This window comes from Triturus cristatus, chromosome 2_1 (genome assembly GCF_964204655.1).
Source record: "Triturus cristatus chromosome 2_1, aTriCri1.1, whole genome shotgun sequence".
NCBI classification, from domain to species: domain Eukaryota; kingdom Metazoa; phylum Chordata; class Amphibia; order Caudata; family Salamandridae; genus Triturus; species Triturus cristatus.
In genome coordinates this window covers 290,176,566-290,199,465 of record NC_140581.1, presented here as the reverse complement: position 1 = coordinate 290,199,465, position 22,900 = coordinate 290,176,566, and the positions used below count along the sequence as shown (strand labels likewise).

Genomic DNA, 22,900 nt, shown 5'->3' with positions numbered 1-22,900 from the left:
TTGTTATTCCTAGCAGATAGTTTTCAGTACTCTGGTACATTAGTAACCCACCCGGTTCAGTGTCCTCTCTCTTGCTGATCTGCCAGGGTCACAAACAACCCCTTCTGTGTTTTTGCCACATAGGTTCCTCCTACAGGGAAGCTGATGTCCTCCTTTTCAAGTCTAGTTAGTGACAGTGACCTGATCTATTCTCCCTCTATTCATTCTTTGTCTGCACTGTGCACTACATGCACCTCTTTCAAAATGGTGCTGTATATCTAGGCCAGTGCTCTTCAAACTTTTTAATGTTGAGCACCCCCAATAAAAAAAAATAATCATCAACTCACCTTCAGAACTTTTCACAATTATTGTATCAAGTTGGCAGTGTTTAAATATGTCTAGACTTATTTAAACATTGCAGTTAAGTTCTGTTACCGTTTTAAAAATGCAGTCAAATACATGATTGCCAAACACACTGTTATGGTCAGGCAGGCCTTACTAACATGTAAAAGTGTTCACAGTGTGATTATTAGAAATATGGGTGGGCGTTTTGAAGAATATTTGGAGGCCCTTTCCTTTTGACATATACTCCCAGGTAGGATATAATTAAGGCTCCCTGTTTTAGGGATCTTGTCTTCAAGGCAGAACATTTTCTTTGTAAGTAGAAGGCAACATATCTTTTTTTTGTGACTGTTGTCACTTTAAAGAAAGATTAGACCCTCCCATTGATCATTAATATATGTGCTATTGGTACACGTGCCATCTAACATGCTGGCAAGATATGGGGGCACTAGTCCAAATGTATGGAATTTGTGCCTTATGCAAATTAATGTGTGCTTTTCCTGGTAAAATGTGTTGAAACTGTAAAGTGAGATGAACTGTGAGAATGGGAGTGGTGAACGGAAGTGAGCAGGAAGGCACTTGTGTGAAATGCGCTAGAGACACCCACAGGAAAGACACCAGGGACAGGTGGTTGAAAGAAAAATAGGTGACATGAAACCTGCAGTCTTCTTGGGTTGGTACAGGGATAATGTGTAAGTGAGAAATGTAGGAAAGTGCCCCTTTTTGACATGGTCACCCTCACTTTTTTGCCTGGTATTTGGTGCAGTTTTGACATAGGTGCACTGGGTTCCTACTATCCAGGTCCCCACTGCCAGATCTCTTTCCCTACAACTGTACAAATGTTCCCCAAGTTGGCAATTTTTTAGCACCCCTTGTAAGTCCCTAGTAAATGGTGCCCCTGGTACCTAGGGTAAGGCAGCTGAAGAGGGTCCCTAAGGGCTGTAGCATGTATTGTGCCACCCTAAGGGACCCCTCATCCCCAACATGCAAACTGACATTGCAGACTCTGTGCCATGGTGCAGAGAACAGTGGAGACGCAACATGGCCCACCTACTGTGTGCCATGCCTGCTGACACTGCATGCAGTATAGGTAATTCGCCCATAGAGCCCTAAGGCAGGGTGCACTATACTACATGGGAAGCCGTTTTAGGAGCATATGCTGGACACTGGTATTTGGGTTCCCCAGCTACATGATGGCATCACTGAAACTAGAGATGTTTGGTATCAAGCACCTTGTATAAATAAAGCCACACATATTCAAGAGAATAATTTATTAATACAAGCACCCAGAGGGCATCTTAGAGGTGCTTCCTGAACACCTACCAACTACGCGTGTGCTGGCTGACTAGTATATACCAGCCTGCCACCACAGACAGGTTTCTGACCCCTTTCAGATGAGAACCTGTGCTGTCTGTGGGCTGAACTGCTCGCCCACACTGCCACAAAAGAGAGCATTTAGGGGCCGATTCCGATGTTGGACGGACCGGAGTCTGCCCGACATCGGTCGGGAAACCGTGACCGACCGACCCACTGTCGTCGGTCACAGCCCTGCAAGTACGATGCGACCGAACCCTGTTCGATCGCAATCGTATCCCACACAATGGGAGCATGCATTCTGAAATGGAGGGGTGCAGTCCATCCCTGCACCCTGTGGCCGGCACCCCAGGGTTCCTGCCACCGGGTGCAGCGATCTAAACAGGGGCACCATAGGTGCCCCTAGGCTGCCATTCGGTGCCCTCGCACCCATGGGGGCCCTACTGGGGCCCCCAAAGACCGTTTCCGACTGCCTTTTTGTGCCGGAAATACCGGCACGAAAAGGCAGTGAGGAAAGGAATCCGGACAGCACATTCCAAAGCGGGCGGAAGGGCTCCGAAAGACTTCCGATCAGAATCGGCCCCTTAGTGTTTTCATTTTTACCTCTGTAAACCAACAAGAGTTGCTTGGACTCTTTACACAGTGTTCCTCGTTTTGGTCCATTGTATAAATAGCCAGCTTTCTACATTGGTGGTCCAGCAGTGGGATACAAGCTGTTTGATGGCATGTATGGCTGTGGATACACATACTCTGCATATCCCTGTTACTAGTGTTGGATTCAGAGTTTTGCTAATTGTTTTTCTTCATTGAAGATTTTCTAGTCACAAGATTGAGTGACTTCTCTCGGTGATACTGAGCATGGGCATCGACTCCTTTCTTAATCGTGTTCAACTTCGTTTGATATGAGTCTTCGTTCCTATCCTGTCTTCGACAGTATAGTTTGTCTCGATTATGCGTTTCCATTACTGCGCTGCTTCAAAACTTTGTCGGTTCAGGCACTGACCGATTGCCCTCCGGGGTGCAGCCTGTCTCTGGCCTACCATCTCACATGCACAAACGATATAGAAAATATGTTCCTGATGGAACGAACACCTCTTTGATTTTGCACGCAGTGCCACTCCAAATATCCCCTCACTGACCAGCACTCAGTGTGCAACCTCAGCCTCTCACCTGACCAACTGCAAGTCTTATCGGTTCCAAAAAGACTCTGGTAGAAGGGCTCGTCGGTTGGAGCGGTCTCATCAAAGTGAAGACGACACTCCTGACATTGTCGGAGAGGAGCATGCCCAGGAGGAGCCTTCTCCGGAACAGGAAGAAGGGGCTTTCTCCATAGAAGAAATCTGTGACTGATGTGGAGGATGAATTAGAGTACACCCTGCCACTCGGGTAGCGCATACATACTATTGCCCCTGACCCTTTCCCCACAACCCAAGAACACCTTAAAACACTCGCCAAATGATCGGATCTTTATCCAGCCCGCCCCTCCCCTCCTTAAAATGCTAGTTCCAAAAGGTCATTGCCAGAGCAGCTACGTATCATGGGGTTGTGCTTCACATGGAGGCTTTGGATCAAGACTTCCTCTTCGATACCCACTCATCCACCCCCAAAAATAAGAATAAAATAAATATCCTTCCCGGCATGTTGCAACACATTGACAACATCTTCGAAGAGCCAGTCAGTACCTGAGTAATCACCTCCGTCAAACCCCCTCTTTATACGGAGTCAGGTACCACCATGCTCCATAGTTGCCACTACTGCTCATAAAAGAGCCAACAGTCCGGCAACTAGGGATACTCCAGCTCCTAAAAAGGAGAGTAAGCATAGTGATGCAGCACAGAAAAGAGTATCAGTGCAGGCAGCTAATCACTGGCGCATTGCCAATTTCCAGGCCCTTTTAGCACATTATAACAGGGCCCACTGGGATGAGATAAGGGCACTACTACAGTATGCCCCTGAGGACTATTGTAAAGACTGTTGTGAAAGAGGCTTGTATAGCGCAGCTGGTCACCCCGGGGGGAGGGAATGATGAGGGTGTCTCCTGGCGCTTTGGGGTTTGAGCGTTCCTCGGTTGGAGAGAGGTGGAAGTTGAAGAGCCAGGTCTTTAGCTGCTTCCTGAATTCCCTCAAAGGAGGGTGACGTGCATAGGTGGAGGGGGAGGTAGTTCTAGGACTTGGTGGCAAGGAAAGGGGATTAGCGGCCCTTGCTTTGGCTCTGACTGATATGTGTGGAACCTGGGCTAAGGCGAGGGAGGAGGAGAAAAGCTCTTTAGTTAGAGGGTGAAAAGTCAGGCGGTTGTTATTGTAGGTGGGTCCGGTTTTGTGAAGGGCTTTGTAGGTGTAAGTGAGGAGCTTGAAGAGGCATCTTTTCTGAATGGGGAGCCAGTGGAGGGACCCTGAGGTGAGTGGTGATGCTGGATCTTCTGGCTAGGTTGAGGATGAGTCTTGCTGTAGAATTCTGGATGGCTTGGAGAAAGTGTCTTTGCCATCACTAGGGCTCAGACCAAGAAGTTAGACACTGAAGGAGCACTGGATCCTGGAAAAATGGACCAGTCTGCTCCCAAGAGAAGGAGCAGGAAGGGCAACGATGTATCCTTCTCTGACTTCCAGTGAGGATCAGTCTCCTGAGGGAGATGATCTCAGTACCTGTGAAGGAATTGTCACAGAGGAGTTTGGGCCTGACATGGCAGAGCTGCAGGGAGTCTTTCCAGGGAAGAATTGAGTCTGAGCAGAAGTGCTCCCTTCTCTTGGATATCCCTAACAGCAAGCTGCTGCTGAGGAGGCAGAAAATGTCAGTGGGTTTGATAGGACTTATTGGGAAGATGGGCTTCTGTATTCTGAGAGTAGAGACCCCAGGCTTGGTGCCACCAGGAGGTTTGTCATACCTCAGAAGTACAGTGGATTCTTATTGACCCTTGAATAACATCTTGGTCAAAGTAAGACTTGGGAAAAAGTTGTCCCTCACTTTTACTGGTCCTACATGTCTGAAGATACCAAGGTGCAAAGGCCCCCTTAATCTCACTACCTGTGGTTGGGGGGTTCTCTTTCAGGCCTCGAAAAATCTACTCGCCCACTCGTAATGCTGTCAGATTTTATCAGGTCAAGGTATTTTTAGAACCTACTGTGAGAAAGCGCCCTCTTTCTGCATGGTTGCACCTACTTTTTGCTGAATTGCTGATGTGCTTTGACTGAGTGTGCCCTGGGCTCCTGCTAATCAGGTACAGAGGGCCTATGTTCTTTCCCTAAAACTGCATTGAAGCCTGAACCCAATTGGCATCTCTGGCTACACGTCAACCCCTGGTAAATGGGACCACAGGTACCCAGGGCGCTGTGACCAGAGAAGGCCTCTAAGGGCTGCGGCACTTATTGTGCCACCCATAGAGGTCCTGTACCCTTACACTCACACACTGCCTTTTCAGGCTGCGTGTTTTGGTGCAGAACAAAGTAAAGAGTCGACATGGCACACATCTCTGTGTGCCATGCCTACAACCCACTGCCCTGGCATAGATCAGTCACACCTCTAGCTGGGTGCACTATCCCAGTGGTGAGGGTACAAGTGCAGTGCTGCCAATATGAGTATATGGTACACTGAAAACCGGGAAGTTTGATATCAAACTTCTCAGCACATTAAACCCACACTGATGCCAGTGTGGGATTTAATGAAAAGTACACACATAGGGCATCTTAGAGATGCCCCCTGAAAACTAACCTACCACTAGTGTCCAGGCTGAGTGGCTGCTTTCAGCTGCCACAACCAGACATGTTTCTGGATCCCTGGGTTGAGAGCCTGCTGCTCTCTGGGGCCTGAAACAATGCACATTCTGGGACCAATGCACATCCTGGGACGAGGTGCTAAGCCTCCTTCCCCAGGATGGGCAGGGTTCACGAAGGGGAAGCATCAAAGGCTTGCTGCATTGTGAGCTTCCCCAGGCCACTTGCTGTTTTCAGCAACTGGTCCTCACTGGTTCTGACCCCCACTTTGGGCGGGAGTACCGTCCGGAAAAAAGGTGAGGAAGAGAGGTGTGCCCACCTCTGCCAACACCACCCCTCAGGTGGGGGTGGCAAGTTGAAACACACCTCTCATTCCCTGCCATCTTGCAGATGGGGGGACTCAGCCTACCAGGGGACAGGCTCATGCCCCCCCTCCCACTGCAGGGTGGCTTAAGAGGGAGTGTACCCACCCCAGGGAAGGGACCCATTGGTTCCAACCTTTTACCTACCTGTGACGCCCCTAAATCTAGTATTTAGGGGCACCCCTGAACCTTGCTTCCTCCGAGAAGAAGAAACTAGAAGAGAAGAAGGACCAAACAGCCGTGCAGCAGCTAACAAGAAAAAGACACCCACTGACTTGGCCCCAGCCCTACTGGCTTGTCTCCACCTCGAACCTGCTCCTGTGAAATCCCGGTGTGTCCTGCAGCCAGCAACCTCTAAAATCCCGAAAGACCTGCCTGCCTTCAACCTCAAAGACTGTGTCTCCTGTGAACACCGAATTTGTTCATTTGCAACCTCTGGTTCCGGCCATTCACTGCGGATCCGCCGCACTCTGCACACGCCAGCCCTAGCATATGTGTCATTGGTACCTCCACAATTGGCTACTGTTGTACCCTTATAAGTCCCTAGTACATGGTACTAAAGTATCGAGGGCATAGGTACACCAGGGGTCTCCCATGGTCTGCAGAATGTATTGTGCCACCCATGGTAGTCCACTTAATCCCGGACTACAGGCCCGCCATTGCAGGCTGTGTGAGATGGTTCTTGCACCTCTCACAGCAGATGTATGTTTTCTTATATCTGAGGTCACTGCAGTTAAAACCTATGTCAGTCCTGAGGGCAGGGTGCTTGGTTATAAGTGTGAGGGTGCCCTTGCATGAGCTGGACCCACCCTACAAACCCCGGAGTCGATTCTTCAGGCTTTGTAAGTGCGGTCAGCCATTTTAAGTCGTTACGAGATGTCTATATAATGGCTGTGCCGAACCTGGTCATGTTCGGTATCAAACATGTTGGAATCATACCCCATCACCGATTCTGGTGTTGGAGGTATGTTCCCATGTACTGTGGAGCTCCTTAGAAGAGCCCCGTGTACTACCGGTTACACCTTTCAGGGTCTAACAGTAAGCTAGTGCTGCTGCCAACCACAGACACTGTTCTTTCCTCCTGCTGCTGAGATGAGCTCGAACAGGGGAAGGTAGAACAATAGGTCTCCTGTCACAGGGAGGTGTGACTACCTCCCAGACAGGACAATAGTGTACTGGGCTGGGGTGAAGGCACTTCCAAGCACCACCAGACTGCATTGACGGGCACATTTGGTGCCCTCCTTGCATACAACTGTTTGAGCCAGTTCAAAAACCCATTGATTCCTGCTATGGTATGAAACTGGACAAGGGAGTATTGTCACTTCTGTCCAGCCCCTCCTCTGGGAGGGGTCCGAAGTTGTTCCAACCCTTTCCTTGGGTATTTAAGGGCTCCCCCGTGGTTGAGTCCTCGGATTCGTCTTTGAACAAGACTTATCTCTGAAACCAAGACAAACTTCGACCTTCTGGACACTTGGACTTCACTAGACTTCTCCTGGTCTCGCTTTTCTGCCTCATCTGTGTCTGTGCTTCGCTCAGTATCATCAGGGAGCTGTGGGCATCAAGGACAGCCGAAGTAATCCGCCTTGAGTGAAGGAGTCACCCCCCTGCATCTGCAGGCAATGCTTCGCCGCCTACCCGTTTTCTGCCCCTTCGTCCTACAGACCTCCCGAGGTTCATTTGGTGGTTCTGTGGTTCGCCCGAGGCCTGACCTGTCTTCTTGCAATTTGGAGGACAGTATCCCTTTTAGGAGCCTCTGGGACCTAACCCCTATGCACCCTGTTGACTTGCCGTTGCCTAGGCTTGTTTCCCCTACGCTCCAGAGATCTTCGGGCTACAAGAAGCTCCGCATCTCATCTCTCGGAGAACAGCGTCCTCCCTTGCATCGTGGACCTCTGTTTTTGTTGAGCTGCCTGAGGTCCTCTTGCGAATCCTATGCCCTGGGCCTATGGGTCCTCTTGAGTGTCGTCTTCTGCTTTGGTGGACTCCCTTGCTTTCTCAAGGTCTGCTCAGTCTCTCCTGCATGTGGCGAGTCCCTTGTTGGACCCATTGATCTTTTTGTCTTCCGCTCGAGTTGCGGGTACCAAAGCTTTTTGGTGCTCCCGACGGACACTGACCACCTCGACAGCGACATCCGACGTGGGACAGCTCATGTGCGGCTCCTGGTCTTCCACAGCATCTCTGGGTCCTCACAGCTGCAGTATCAAAAGTCCTCGTGAACTCTTCTGAACTTCCATACAAAGGAGGGCATTGTGCTTCCGTGCTTCCATGCTTCCTGGTCATCTCCAAGTGGCATAGACTCTGTCCTTTCCTTATTGCAGGTTCTCCTATTCAAGAATCCACCCTTGAATGCCACCAAACATCTTCACAGACTAGTTCAGAGGCCTTTCTTTCTGAGTTGCCCATTGTCTTCTACAAATGGTTCCGACGTCACCTCACCCCTATGCACCCGGCTTCCCTGGTGCAGGTAACCTGGTTCCTAGGGCATCCACAGGTGGGGTGGCTCTCCAACCTTCCGTCCTCCTAAGAGTTTTTTTGGGGTCTTGCTGCAAAGGTCTTTTTTCTTTAAAACTGCAAGTGCAAGTTCTCCATTTACTTCTATTGAACACGCGCCTGTGTTTCCACTCTGCACACAGCCTCCTTTGGGGTTCCTAGGTACCTACCTTGAATGGTTCCTGGTTCACCAAGCTCTTCTAAGTCCTTTGGACCAAGTCCCTTTCTCCTTTGCAGTCGCGTTCCACTTATTTAGTATATGATTTGATCTCCCCTTGGAGACTTGGGTATATGTGTGCTACTTACCTGATTTCTTTTACATATTCCTATATGCATTATTGCTATCTCCGGGTTGGATATATACCAAGTGATAGTGGTTGTGTTGTGTTAATAAATATCCTTATTTTTCATAAACACTGTGTTCTTTCTCATCTAATCTACAGTATTGATTAAATGTAGTAAAGCAAGCTGCTTTACACTCCTTCGAGATAACCCTGAAGGTTACTCTCAGCAGCTACTCCTTTGAGAGCTTTAAGGTTATAAAAGACCATTAAAATCACCATAACTGTTCCCTGGATTAGTGCAAGGTGTATACCTCCTTTAAATATACACTATCTATTAAGCCAGCCTCCTGCATGGCCGTATTCTCCGTAGATCTTAAAAAGTTCCTGAAGTTTTACCTTAACAGAACTAAACAGAAAAGACAGTCTGATCATTTGTTTGTTAACTATGGTCCTGTGCACACTGGTCCAGCTTCTTCTAAGCAATCTGTCTCGAGGTGGATAGTTTCTTGCATCTCCCTCGCTTACCAGTTAGCCAACAAATGTCTTCCTTGTAAGCTTAAAGCTCAGTCTACAAGAGGTATAAGGCTTCCACTGATGGTCTACTTAGAAATGTACTAATTGCAGAGATTTGAAAGGTTGCCATATGGCGATCGGTGCACACCTTCGCTCGCCATTACTATTTGGACTCGGACACTCAGGCAGATGCCCAAGTGGGGCAGGCTTCAATAAGGATTCTGTTAGGACAATGGAGTCTTAGTCCCTGGTAGCTGTCTTCTATTCGTCCTCAGGCGTGGGGAATGGGTTTGCTTGTCTGTTCAGTGCTTATGACTCTTGATGAGTATCCCCTGGAGGAGAAGGATAAGTTACCTGTATTCCTAGTTCTCTTCATGGTAATACTCATCAAAGTCATAAGCCACCCTCCCTCCTCCCTGGACGCATTGCACAGCTCCTGTGATATGGTTTTTATCTTCAAATGTTTTCTTGTTCCGTGAAAAAAGGCCGGATCTTACTGTCACCTATGGGGGCATGATGGTATTGAGGAGGTCTTGAGCGCACTGTGCCAGTGTTCTCAGTTTTGTTTTCAATGCGGCCTATTGGCTAATAATGCCTTTTATTTCCTTGCCTTTTCCCTTTCAAATAAAGGATATGTTTAGCAATTGAACGTGTTCATATTCTCTGTGTCAGAAATGTTAAATGTGTATGGTTATTTTAAATGAAAAATTCAATGCAATTTGGGCTCATCTATATACAAGCCAGTCTAGACTCAGTCCACCCGACCTGCCAAGCCAGGTCCTTCCTGAACCGGAACTCCAGCAACCCAGGAACGGTTTTGCCAGTTTTTGTATTCTTTATTATGCTGTACACAGTCGGGTACTGGTGTGTTCTTACTAGAAGGTATGTACCTCCTTTGTGACCCTCGTTCATGTTGAAAACAATGGACAAATACAAATAAATGGATGTTTTGTATGCTTTACTTAAGGACTTTGTTGCGTCTTGACAGTAAATGCAAATGATTTGCCTTTTAGTAGTATAGAGAAAGCAATTATGGTTTCACTCCAGAAAACCTAAAAATGCTTGTGAAAACGCACACTAATCTCTTATTGTTTTATAGCATACTAACATATTGGCCATTATTTATTCAAAACTTCACATCTAGGTAAATTGTTTGCTACCAAGCTTTGCAGGTGTGGGTGTAGTGTTCTGACATAAACTCTAAAGTTTTAGTATAGATGGTTAATCATAAATAAGCAAAATAACATTTCTTAACTAATTGTGTGTTTTCCAGATTATTTCTGTGAATCCATCTCTGTTCCCTAGCTCTATTGCCAATTCCTTAATTGCAGTAGGAAATGATGGCCTGCAGGAGGGTGACCGCATGGTTCGAGCATGCATCGCTGTTGTCTGTGAACTAGGTAAGCAATCAGTAATGTTCTGAAAATTGTGCCCTAAACATTCTGCTAAATTTCCATGTACTTGCTGTAATTGAGAATACATAATCCACAATAGTCTTTGCTACTATCTGGAGTTCAAGTCGGAAAGAATTAGTCATAACCACAGTGCTGTCACTTCCTGGTGAATGTGCCTTATTTATAGGATAAAAGAATAGGTTCTAACATAAAAGCCTTTAGGGATGGCAGTGTATGCATGTTCGAGGCATATGAGCTGCAGATCACACACTAAGTATAGATCGCTATCTGGTGTTGGGCCCGGATGTTTGCACTTGTTTTTTCTTGGAAAAGTCTTTGTAAGTCACGAGATAGGTGACTCCTCCTTTGGATGATAGTGTGCATGGGCATTGGCTCCATCTTCAGATTGTTTTTTCCGCCATCAGGTTCGGATGTGTTTTTCGCGCTCCAGTTCGGAACCGTCACCGATTCCACTCCTTCACCCTTCTCCGGTATTGTTTTCGATGGTGATTCCTAGTCGTTGCTCATCTCTTCAACATCGAAGTCCTCGATTCCGGTCGTCGACGAAGGCCTTCGGGCCTACCTGGGCCTTGGTATCTGGCTCATGGAAAGGACGCCATTCAAGAAATGACCTCAATGTGGGTCGTAATTTCCCCACACTGATCTGCTTGTCTCCGGAGCACGAGGCCGAGGCCGAGGCCGAGGCCAGAGACTGTGTAGCTTGTGCCTCTTTCCGCTCGAAGAAGATCATTCAAGATTGTCGAGCCAGGAGAACAATGGCTTGCTCGTCGGCACCCATGCCCGATGACATCTTCCAGGAGGGCGTTGATGTACCAGAACAGCAGCGCATCGAAGAGGCCCCGTCAGCGCCTCCGAAGCCGATGATTCCGACATCGAGGACATCACTCCTGGGCAGCGGGTCGTAAGTAGAGACTTCGACCCCGACCCCCTCCCTACACCATCGAAAAAGGCTTCGGTCACACTTTCACTTTCGGGCCCAGGTGCACACCGAGAGACTGCTTCCCATTCCCCGCCCTCTGGCTCGGCAAAGAAGCCTACTAAGCCTTCAGGCGACTCTAGCTCGAGTCAGTCTACCATCGGTACCGAGTGGACACCGGCACCGAAAAGGAAACTGCCCTCCTCCTCCGTGCCGATCGCTGCCTCCACATCCAAGCACTCTGCACCGAAATCTACAGGCACCGCCCCATCGACTCGGAAAAACACTCGGAGCTGAGCAAAAAGCCGATCCCTAAAGCTTCGGATTCACACCCTTCGGAGCCGAAAAAAGCCTCGGATCCGAAAAAACACCCGGTTCTACAAGCGGCCACAGAGACTGTAAAACATCACAGTTCTAAGCCAAAGGAGCACAAAACAGTTCCAGAGTCGGTGCTGCGCAAGTCTTCCGAACTGAAACGGTTGACGGCGAAAGACCAACCTCTATCAGAAGAGCTATTTAAAGCAGACCCTAAACGGAAAACTCTTTTAAAAGACCCTAAAACTGGTCAGCTGACTTTAAGTACAAAGAAGAGACCATTGGATACGCCTGTACCGGCTCCACCACCTAAAAAAAGGGACATTGCCACATCTCCCCTCAGGGTCCCTTCTCCACCACCTCCCCCACCTCCATCCCCACCACACCATTCTCCTCCACCATCTCCTCCACCAATGGATGATGATGATGATGACACCTCTGATGACACAGGAAGGGGTGCCGATGACGAGCCACTAGGGGATCCACCTTATTCCCCTGACCCCTGTGACGATTATTGTACGCCAGATGTCCCTAATGTTCCACAGGATGACACCTACCCCTCCAGGCCTTCCCCTCCGGAGGACACAATGGGTTTTCATCAGCTTCTACACAGAGCTGCCCAATACTACGGGATTGACTTGCATACTGACCCTGTGGAAGAGGATTTCCTTATGGACACCTTTGATAACCCACAAAGGTCCATCACTATTCTACCCATGCTATAAAGGAGTTACCAGGCATGCACCTGAAGTATTTAAAGATCCTGTCAGGGCTAGGGTTATTAACCCCAGGATCGAGAAAAAATACAAGGCTGCCCCAGCAGACCCAGCGTACATTAAGGGCCCCTTCCCATTAGACTCCCTTGTAGTCTCCAATGCTAGAAAGAGGGCCAACTCTCAAACATCAGGGGACGCTCCACCCCTGATAAAGAGTCCAAACTCTTAGACGCCTCTGGCAAAAATACCGCTTCACAGGTAGCTAACATATGGCGTATCGCCAACACTCAAGCACTGTTAGCTAGGTACGATAGGGCACATTACGACCAACTTGAAACCCTATTGCAACACCTCCCGGACAAATATAAGGACAAAGCCAATCATCTTATACGAGAGGGGAAACTCATCACCAACACCTCCGTTCGTTGCACGCTGGACGTGGCAGATACTGCCTCCAGAGCTGTCAACACAAGTGTTCTCCTGCGTAGACCTGCCTGGCTACGCATTTCAGGTTTCAAACCTGAAGTACAAAGTTCCATCTTAAACCAACCATTCGATCAGGAACACTTATTTGTCCCTAATGCTGATTCATCCCTTGAAAAGATAAAGAAGGACACTGACACAGCTAAATCAATGGGAGCTTTGCAATTGCAAGCTCCTAGACGTTCCTTTCGTCGTCCCTCTTACAAGGGCACCTCCAGAGGCTACTCCTCTGACAACCCCTCCACCTCTTATAAGACTCCCACCCAGTCTACATTCACCAGAGGTGATCAGAGAGGAGGCTACATAGGCAACAATAACAAAGGTAGAGGCAAGACCAACAACACCCGCTCTGCCTCCACCCCTACCCAATGACTTCCCACCGTTCACCTCGTCCCATTCCACTCCAGTCAGGGGAAGATTACAACAGTTCCTGCCTGTTTGGACCAACATCACCACAGACAGGTGGGTGGGACAAATCATCCAATCGTGCTACTGTCTAGAACTCCCCTCTACCCCCCAAACATACCACCCAAACAGCGCCCAATGTCGTTAGAACATTTGTCACTGCTCAAGCAGGAAGTCATCTCCCTCCTACAAAAGAGTGCAATAGAAACAGCTCCCCTGCACCAACAAAAAACAGGAGTTTACTCTCTGTTTTTTCTCATACCAAAAAAGGACGGCTCTCTCAGACCTTTTCTGGACCTCAAATCCCTAAACCTCTACATACAGTCAGACCATTTTCACATGGTCACACTTCAGCAGGTCCTTCCTCTTCTTTCACAAGGTGACTTCCTTGCCACTCTAGATCTCAAAGATGCCTACTCCCATATTCCTATTCACACATCTCATAGGAAATATCTCCGGTTCGTAGTGGACGGTCAACACTACCAATTCAAAGTACTCCCTTTCGGAGTCACCACAGCACCCCGGGTATTCACCAAGTGCCTGGCGGTAGTGGCAGCTCATCTAAGAAGACAGCACATTCATGTCTTCCCATATCTAGACGACTGGCTCATAAAAGCCAGCTCATACAGTCAGTGTGTACACCACACTCACGACACTATCAACTACTCCACGACTTGGGGTTCACAGTAAACCACGCAAAGTCTCATCTACAACTGTCCCACATACAACAGTACCTAGGGGCCACAATAGACACCTCAAAAGCGCTCGCTTATCCCAGTCCAGCCAGGATAGCAAGCATGCAAGCCCTCATAACCAAATTTCAGCCTCAACACTCTCTTCCAGCTAGAGTGTTCATGCAACTCATAGGGATGATGGCCTCTTGCATATTCATAGTGCCTCAAGCAAGAAACCAGATGCGTCCTCTCCAAGAGTGTCTAGCACGCCAATGGAACCAGGCTCAAGGTCCGTTAACAGATCTGGTGTTGGTAGACGGTCGCACTCACCGCTCTCTGCAGTGGTGAAACACCAAAAACCTTTCCAAAGGGCGACCGTTTCTAGAGCCAGTTCCACAAATTGTCCTGTCAGCGGATGCATCGCTCTCCGGCTGGGGAGCTCATCTTTTACATCACACCATGCAGGGCAGGTGGACTCCTCAACAGAAATTACTCCACATCAACCACCTGGAGTTACTAGCCATATTCCTAGCCCTAAAGGCATTACAAAAGAAATATCAGGCAAGGCTGTCCTAGTCTGCACGGACAACATGACAGCCATGTACAACATAAATAAACAAGGCGGGACACATTCTCTACAGCTCTCCCATCTAGCACAAAGCATATGGAGATGGGCTGTACCGCAGAACATTATTCTTCTAGCCCAACATGTCCCGGGAGTCCAAAGCAACATAGCCGATCTGTTAAGCCGTCAAACGCAACAGATTCATGAGTGGGAACTTCATCCGCAAGTTCTTCAACCATTTTTTCAAATATGGGGCCAACCACACACAGACCTCTTTGCCACACACGAAAACGCCAAATGCCCAAGCTTTGCCGCCAGATTCCCACACCCATTTTCCAAAGGCAATGCGAAATGGATGAATTGGTCAGGCAGATTTGCCTACGCTTTTCCACCTCTCCCACTCATTCCATTGGTGGTGCGAAAGCTACAGCAACACTCACTGACTCTCATTCAAGTGGCTCCAACTGGGCCAGACAACCGTGGTACACCACATTACTGGAACTCTCTGTGATTCCGCACCAAAAACTGCACCTCTCCCCACATCTCTTAACCCAGAACCGTGGAGAGATCAGACACCCGGACCCAGCTCACCTCAACCTTGCGATCTGGCTCCTGAGGTCTTAGAATTTGGTTACCTTAACCTTCCCCCTGACTGTATGAACGTTATTAAGGAGGCTTGACGTCCCACCACTAGGGCCTGCTATGCAGCCAAGTGGAAAAGATTTGTTATATATGGTTATAACAGCACCATCAATCCCCTAAATGTGTCTATCCAACACACCATAGGTTACCTACTACATCTCCAAAAGTGTAACTTGGCTTACACATCTATTAGGTTGTACCTCCCTGCCATTATTATTATTATTATTATTAGGAGTTTTATATCGCGCACGGTTACCCTTGGGCATCCCAGCGCTTGCATTGGGAACCCGTCCTGGTTTTTCCCTGTGAGATAATCCATACTGGGCATCCCCAAGGTGAAAGCCAGGCATCCCGCCGCGGGGGGGCCGTTGTGGAGATTAAGCAAGCTAGTTGCCCAGAGCTGCCTAGTGTGAACTCATGCTTAGAGTAGGCACCGAAGCGAGAATTATCAAGTCCGTGGACAATTGGGCTCCAGACCCTGCCGCGTCGGGAATCGAACCCTGGTCCCGGGTCTGACCTCTGCTTCAGGGTATGCCTGCTCTAACCAGTGAGCTACACTTCTCCACGGCCATAGCAGCCTATTTACAAAATAGGCAACACTTATCACGTTTCAGAGTACCTGCCATCAAAGCATTTATGGAAGGCCTCAAAAGAATAATTCCTCCCAGAGTACCATCCTCACCTGTGTGGAATTTAAACATAGTTCTCACATGACTAATGGGTCCTCCATGTGAGCTACAGTTTTTAACATGGAAGGTTGCTTTTTTAGTGGCCATCGCTTCTCTTAGAAGAGTTAGTGAGCTCCAAGCACTAACCATTCAGGAACCTTTCTTACAAATACATCATAATAAGGTTGTTCTACGAACTAATCGTAAATTCCTCCCTAAGGTTATTTCTCCCTTCCACCTCAATCAGTCTGTAGAGTTGCCAGTGTTCTTCTCGCAACCACAAGCAGTCGCAGAAAGAGCTCTTCACACTCTGGATGTCAAAAGAGCACTGCATTATTACATTGAGAGAACAAAACCTTTTCGCAAGACAAAACAGCTTTCGTATCCTTCTCACCACCACGTAAAGGCATCCCCATATCAATATCTGGGATAGCAAGGTGGATTGTCAAATGCATACAGATTTGCTATCGCAAAGCAAAACAAACATTGTCAGTTCCCCCTAAAGCCCACTCTACCCGAAAGATAGGGGCTTCAATGGCATTTTTAGGGAACTTTCCCTTACATGACATCTGCAATGCAGCTACATGGTCTACACCGCACACATTCACAAAGCACTATTGTGTAGATGTTCAAATAAAACAGCAAGCTAGTGTGGGCCAGGCTGTACTCAAAACATTATTTCAAACTACTGCAACAGATACTGGTGGTCGCCGCTAAGGAGGCGTACTGCTATACAATCTATGCTTAGTGTGTGATCTGCAGCTCATATGCCTCGAACGAAAATGCTACTTACCAGTATGCATCTGTTCTTGGCATGTAGAGCTGCAGATCCACACATGCCCACCCACCCACCTTCCGGCTACCTTTATCTTTTCCAGTATTATCTTATTTAGATACAGCATACATGGGCATCTTTTCTGTTTCTCCTTCATTTCCCTGCTGGCGAAAAACAATCTGAAGATGGAGTCGATGCCCATGCGCACTATCATCCAAAGGTGGAGTCACCTATGTCGTGACTTCCAAAGACTTTTCCAAGACAAAAACAAATGCAAACATCCGGGCCCAACACCAGACGGCGATCTATGCTTAGTGTGTGGATCTGCAGCTCTACACGCCAAGAACAGAAGCATACTGGTAAGTAGCATTTTCCTTTTATAATCAACCATGAAACAAAAATAGGAGGCACAATGGCTTGATTCACTGGACATAGAGCAAAAAATGAAACGCACCAAAAAAGGTAGAGTTTAAGATGGTTATAATATAATAAGACAAAATAGACAATGAATTTAGCGGCATTTTGAATTTGTTAAATATTATTTTCCGTCCTAATCCTCTATGGCTGCACAGCGTGGGGTTTTCAGTAGAACCAGTGAATACTTTATTGTATGCACTGATTAAAAAGGTTTTTAAAACCCCTCTAATAAGAGAAATGGTGGGTAGATTGCAAGCAGAAAAGGGAATGATGTTCCAGAGTTTAGCTGCTGCTGTGGAGATGGCACCATACCCAATACTTGATGTACGGGCTTAGGGACTAAAAGGAATCTTTTCTTTTCTGAAGGGTGGGATCTGGAAGTTTATGCCAGACACATTTTGTGGCCAAAAGAATCTGGTTTACTGGCATAGAAGGGATTATGGATTTTAGTAAGTGTCTTAAACAGTTTTTATGGACAAGCAGCCAATACAGTTGTCTATTGGTAGGTGGAATCGATTAGGAATTCTTTAAACCACGAAGCAAGTGAGCTGTTGCGTTTTGGATAAACTACAGGCAAGAAATAAAATTGGGCTGCTGGTAAAACAGCTTTTCTGTAGTCAATACTGATTGAATTAAACTGTTGACCACTGGAATTTTGAAGTTGTCTTCTATTTATTAAAAATGATTCAGTATCCCTGTTCACAAGGATTCAAAGTCCTAGATTGATGTAAGGAGGCAAAGGTAACGGAGATGGATTGGAGTTTGTGTATATTGCAAGATCGGAAGTGATGTTCTGTCTTGGCAGCATTGATTATTAGACCGTGAGTGCCAACCAGCATCATAGGGAGGAGGCTTGTAACATGAGCTTTGATTAATCTTAAGATCGAAATCTGGGATAAAGACATTTAAATCTAGTCATTGTACAGTTAATTGTCAAAATACAAAAATGTGGATATCCTCACTCCTCACCAGATTTTGTTTAAAGGGAGAAGGGGTGGAACTAGAGTACAGAGCCCTGGGGGTAATAACATTGGTAGGGAAGTGGCATGAAGCTGAACTAGCATCAGACCCCGCTGTAAGAGCAGTCAACAAAGCCAGGAGAGATCAGTGCCAGTAATATCCACATTTTGCCTTGCTGTCAAGAGCATATCCCCTTCTATTCAAAGGCTGTTGATGCAATTAGAGACACAATAAGAGATGATTTTGACTAACAAAGATTTTAAAGTTACAAGTGTTTATACATCAGATCAGATGAAAAATGATTGCAGAAGATTTAAGAAGTTAGTTGTGGTGAGATAAGGTGGGAGTAAATTTTAAATGTTTTACAGAAGAAAGGATGTTTAAAATGATTGGCGCTAGAATGATGTGCAGGATGTGCAGCAGAATATGCACTATTACTGTTATTACAGTTTCAAAGTGAGAATCTTAAAGGTCCAGAGTGTGGATCGGTTGAGAATGGGGGTTAGACAGAATAACCAGTCTTGAATAGATCTTTGAATAGCTAGTGACAGGGGCAAAACATGGAAGAAACTGTTCGAGGCATGTGGGCTGCTGAATTCATATCTGTGCATAGATCGCCGCCTAGTGTTGGGTCCGGATGATTGCACATTATTGTCCTGGAAGAGTCTTCGAAGTATCACGAGATAGGTGGCTCCTCCCCTGGACTACAGTGCGCATGGGCATCCCCTTCATCCCTAGATTGTTTTTTTCCGCCATTGGGTTCGGATGTCCTAATCTTAGCTCTTTGAGTTTTTAGGCCTTTACGTTCGTCGGTATTGTTTTCGTTCGGCGCCAAGTATATTTGTCGAGGGCGTTCTCGAGTACATCATCAAGGATGGAAAAGAAGACATTGAATAGCCCCTTTAAGCGTTGCCCCCTTTGCAACGCTAAGTATGCTCGCTTCGAAGTGCACCCGGTGTGCAACAAGTGCCTCTCTCCAAACCACGACGAAGCCACCTGTATGGCGTGTTCCCGGTTTCGATCGAAGAAGACCCTTCGCATTCGTCGAGCAGCTCGGCTCGAGGCGCAGAAAGCGACGCCGAACCCGGACAACATCTTCGGGACGGAAGATGAGGAGGTCGTCGACCTTGAAGTTCGGGGGGAGCTCTCGGATCCGGATTCGGAGCGAGAATCCGACTATGATGCCGAAGACGAGCGTGTGATAGACGAACAGGACGATGGTGTCGTCGAAGAGGTAGGAGACGACGAGGAGGCCCTTGGGGCCGAGGAAGATGGCTCAGAAGATGAGCTAGGCCCACATGTCGGAACAGGACCTAACGAGACACTCGATAAGGCTCAGGTCGAGGGATCACCACAAGGCCTTACCCAAGATCATTCCTCTCGTTCTACAGCCCCGCATAAAGGCCCGGCTACGAACCACCCTAAAGAGCCGTCGGTATCGAAAGCGCCAACACTCGATCTAAAGAAATCGAAACTGACGGCACAAGCTCCTACCTCGAAACCGAAAGTGAAAGAGTCTCTCATCGGCAACAAGGCCTCGAAGCCCTCTGAGCCGAACAGACAAAAGAAGGCCGTCGACGCACGGAGACTTCATGGGAACGTCGAGCCGAAGGCGGCGCCAACAACCAAGGTCAAGGTTGCCGACCCGAAAAAATCGGCGCCGAAGATCGTCGACGCAAATCTTCAGAGCGCCTCGCGACGGACAACCCATCCCGGTCCTCGTGTCGAGGACACGGCATCTGGTTCGGGGTTTGATGCCACAACCAAAAGGGTATCGACGGAACTCGTCGAGTCGACAACACCGTCTCCCTTCCTAAAGAAGAAGGTGTCGGAGTCGTTACTCCGCATCCACGACGCGACTTCCACGCACGGCGCAAAAGCACCCCCGCAGTCAAAGACGGTCAGCACGGTTCACATCGCGTCGACGCACATAAAATTCGGACTTCCACCGGCAATACGGCCGAAGATGTTCGACGCGAAGAAGGGTCTCGAGACGCAAAAAGGAGTCGACCCGAAAAAACCTGTCGAAGGACAGAGAACTGTCGAAGTACCTCAGGAAGATGTGGAGCCAAGGCAGTTTATCGACGCCGAGACTGGTAGACTGTCAATATACAAGAGAAAGATACTGCCAGAGATCTCAATGGAGCCATACAAAATTCCATTGAAGAAGAAGAGGACAACATCACCAGTTCTAGTGGAACATGTTCACTATTATGACCAGGAGCCTCAGTCATTCTCTCCCACTCAATTTGATGAGGATGCAGGGGATGCTGGTGATGTTGAGGACACTTATCCTGTGGACACTGACCCTGATGATCAAAACCAACCTTGGGTGGACGATATTGGTACAGGGGACCCACATACTGCTCCAGACACACAGGCATATGTGGTAAAGTCCTCTCCTACTGAGTATACTGCTGCTTTCAATGCCTTAATTGAGAGAGCAGCTAAAAATCATGATGTACAGCTCCACACTGATCCTATTGAGGATGATTTTCTGATGGACACCTTCTCTACCTCAGAAAGATCTGTTAAGACTCTGCCCATGCTGAAGGGGGTCCTAAAACCTGCTAATGACATTTTTAAAGAGACCACGAGGGCGAGAGGACTAAACCCTAGGATTGACAAAAAATATCGGCCAGCTCCTGTGGACCCTACCTACATAAGAGGCCAGTTGCCTTTGGACTCATTGGTGGTGTCCAATGCTCGGAAGAGAGCCAATTCACAGACAACGGGTGATGCTCCTCCCCCTGACAAGGAGTCGAAGGTCTTGGAAACTTCAGGGAAAAGAGTTGCTGCACAGGCAGCTAACATCTGGAGAATTGCCAACACTCAGGCACTTCTGGCTCGATACGACAGGGCACATTATGATACCCTAGAGACTCTGCTACAGCACCTCCCAGATCAGTTTAAGGAAGGTGCAGAGTCGCTTATTACAGAAGGGAAGCTCATAAGCAAAGCTTCCATTAAGTGCGCTCTTGACGTAGCAGACACTGCAGCTAGGGCGATTAACACTAGCGTCATGTTAAGACGGCATGCTTGGTTGAGAATCTCAGGGTTCAAACCTGAGATACAAACTACACTACTCAATCAACCTGTCAACCCTGACTCCCTTTTTGGCCCCGAAGTTGACACCACCCTAGAAAAGATCAAAAAAGATACAGAGACTGCAAAGTCTATGGGGGCTCTGCAATCACAGCAGTTTAGGGGTGGGTCCTTTCGTCGCTCTACCAACAGAGGACCATCTAGAGGCCAGAACTCCCAACAGTCGCATTACTATAAACAAGGTACACAGACCACCTATAATAAGAATAACAGAGGTGGATACCGTGGAAACAACGTCAAGGGCAGAGGCCGAGGAAACAGCTCCAGGTCCTCCGCCACCAACAAACAGTGACGCCTTGTCACTGCCCCCCGACCACGTAACACCTGTCGGGGGGAGACTCCAGGAGTTCCTGCCGGTCTGGAAGTCCATCACTACAGACAGGTGGGTGAGAGACATTGTCCAGTACGGTTATTGTCTGGAGCTCACATCCACTCCACCAAACATACCACCAAGACACCGTCCTATGTCCGCAGAGCACTTGCACTTATTACACCAGGAGGTTCTCAGTATGCTCCAAAAAGGAGCCATAGAACTCGTGCCCGCAGAGGAACAGGGATCAGGAGTGTACTCACTGTATTTTCTAATCCCCAAAAAGGACGGATTTCTCAGACCCATACTGGACCTCAGACCTCTAAACCGTTACATTCTTTCAGAGCATTTTCACATGCTCACCTTGCAACAGGTGCTGCCGTTACTCAAGCAGGGAGACTTTCTCGCAACACTAGATCTCAAAGATGCGTATTTCCATATACCCATGCACCCATCACACAGAAAATATCTCAGGTTCACCGTTCTCAATCAACATTACCAGTTCAAAGTCCTCCCTTTCGGAGTAACAACGGCACCCAGAGTGTTCACCAAGTGCCTAGCGACAGTGGCAGCACACTTAAGGAGACAGCACATACATGTCTATCCTTATCTGGACGACTGGCGGATCCAGGGAAAGTCGGCCCAGCAGTGTGCCGACCACATAACCCACACCATTCATCTTCTTCACAGCCTTGAGTTCTCCCTGAATTATCCAAAGTCCCACCTTCAACCCACCCACGTACAGCAGTACCTAGGTGCGACCATAGACACTCTGGCAGCCACGGCACAACCCAATTCAGTGAGGATCCACAGCATGCAGTTGGTCATAAAGTTCAAACCTCAACACTCGCTACCGGCACGAGTGTTTATGCAGTTGATAGGCATGATGGCCTCCTGCATCTTCATAGTCCCGCACGCAAGGTTACATATGCGCCCGCTTCAGGAGTGCTTAGCACGTCGGTGGAATCAGGCTCACGGACAATTAAAGGACCTAGTGTTCGGTCGGGCATACAACTCTCTGCATTGGTGGAACCCACAAAACCTTTGCAAGGGCCGACCGTTCCGAGAGCCTGTCCCACAAATCATACTGACGGCGGACGCGTCTCTCCAGGGATGGGGAGCTCATGTACTCAATTACACAGTGCAGGGACTATGGACGACACAGCAAAGACGGATGCACATCAACCTTCTGGAACTCATGGCAATCTTCCTGGCAATGAAGGCGTTCAAAGTACACTTGTGCAACAAAGTCGTGTTGATCCGGACGGACAACATGACCGCCATGTACTACATACAAAAGCAGGGGGGGACACACTCTCCACAGTTGTCTCATCTGGCTCAGAGCATGTGGAAGTGGGCCATTCAGAGGAACATCTTCCTCATGGCGGAACACCTCCCGGGCAAAGACAACCAGATGGCGGATCTGCTCAGCAGACACAGCCACCAAATGCACAAGTGGGAGCTACATCCATCAGTACTCCAACCGTACTTCCAGCAGTGGGGTCATCCAGAGATAGACCTATTTGCCACAAGGGAAAACGCA

At 48.1% G+C, this 22,900-nt stretch overlaps 1 protein-coding gene across 4 annotated transcripts in view; it reads left to right on the top strand.

The window, feature by feature from the left end:
- The window catches only part of RICTOR (RPTOR independent companion of MTOR complex 2), a 1,453,900-nt gene that overhangs the window by 88,901 nt on the left and 1,342,099 nt on the right, over positions 1–22,900 (top strand). For all 4 annotated transcript variants that reach the window (XM_085631131.1, XM_085631133.1, XM_085631132.1 and 1 more), the window contains exon 7: positions 10,265–10,391. In XM_085631131.1, coding sequence (XP_085487257.1) covers positions 10,265–10,391 — 127 coding nt within the window. The remainder of the gene's footprint in view (positions 1–10,264; positions 10,392–22,900) is intronic.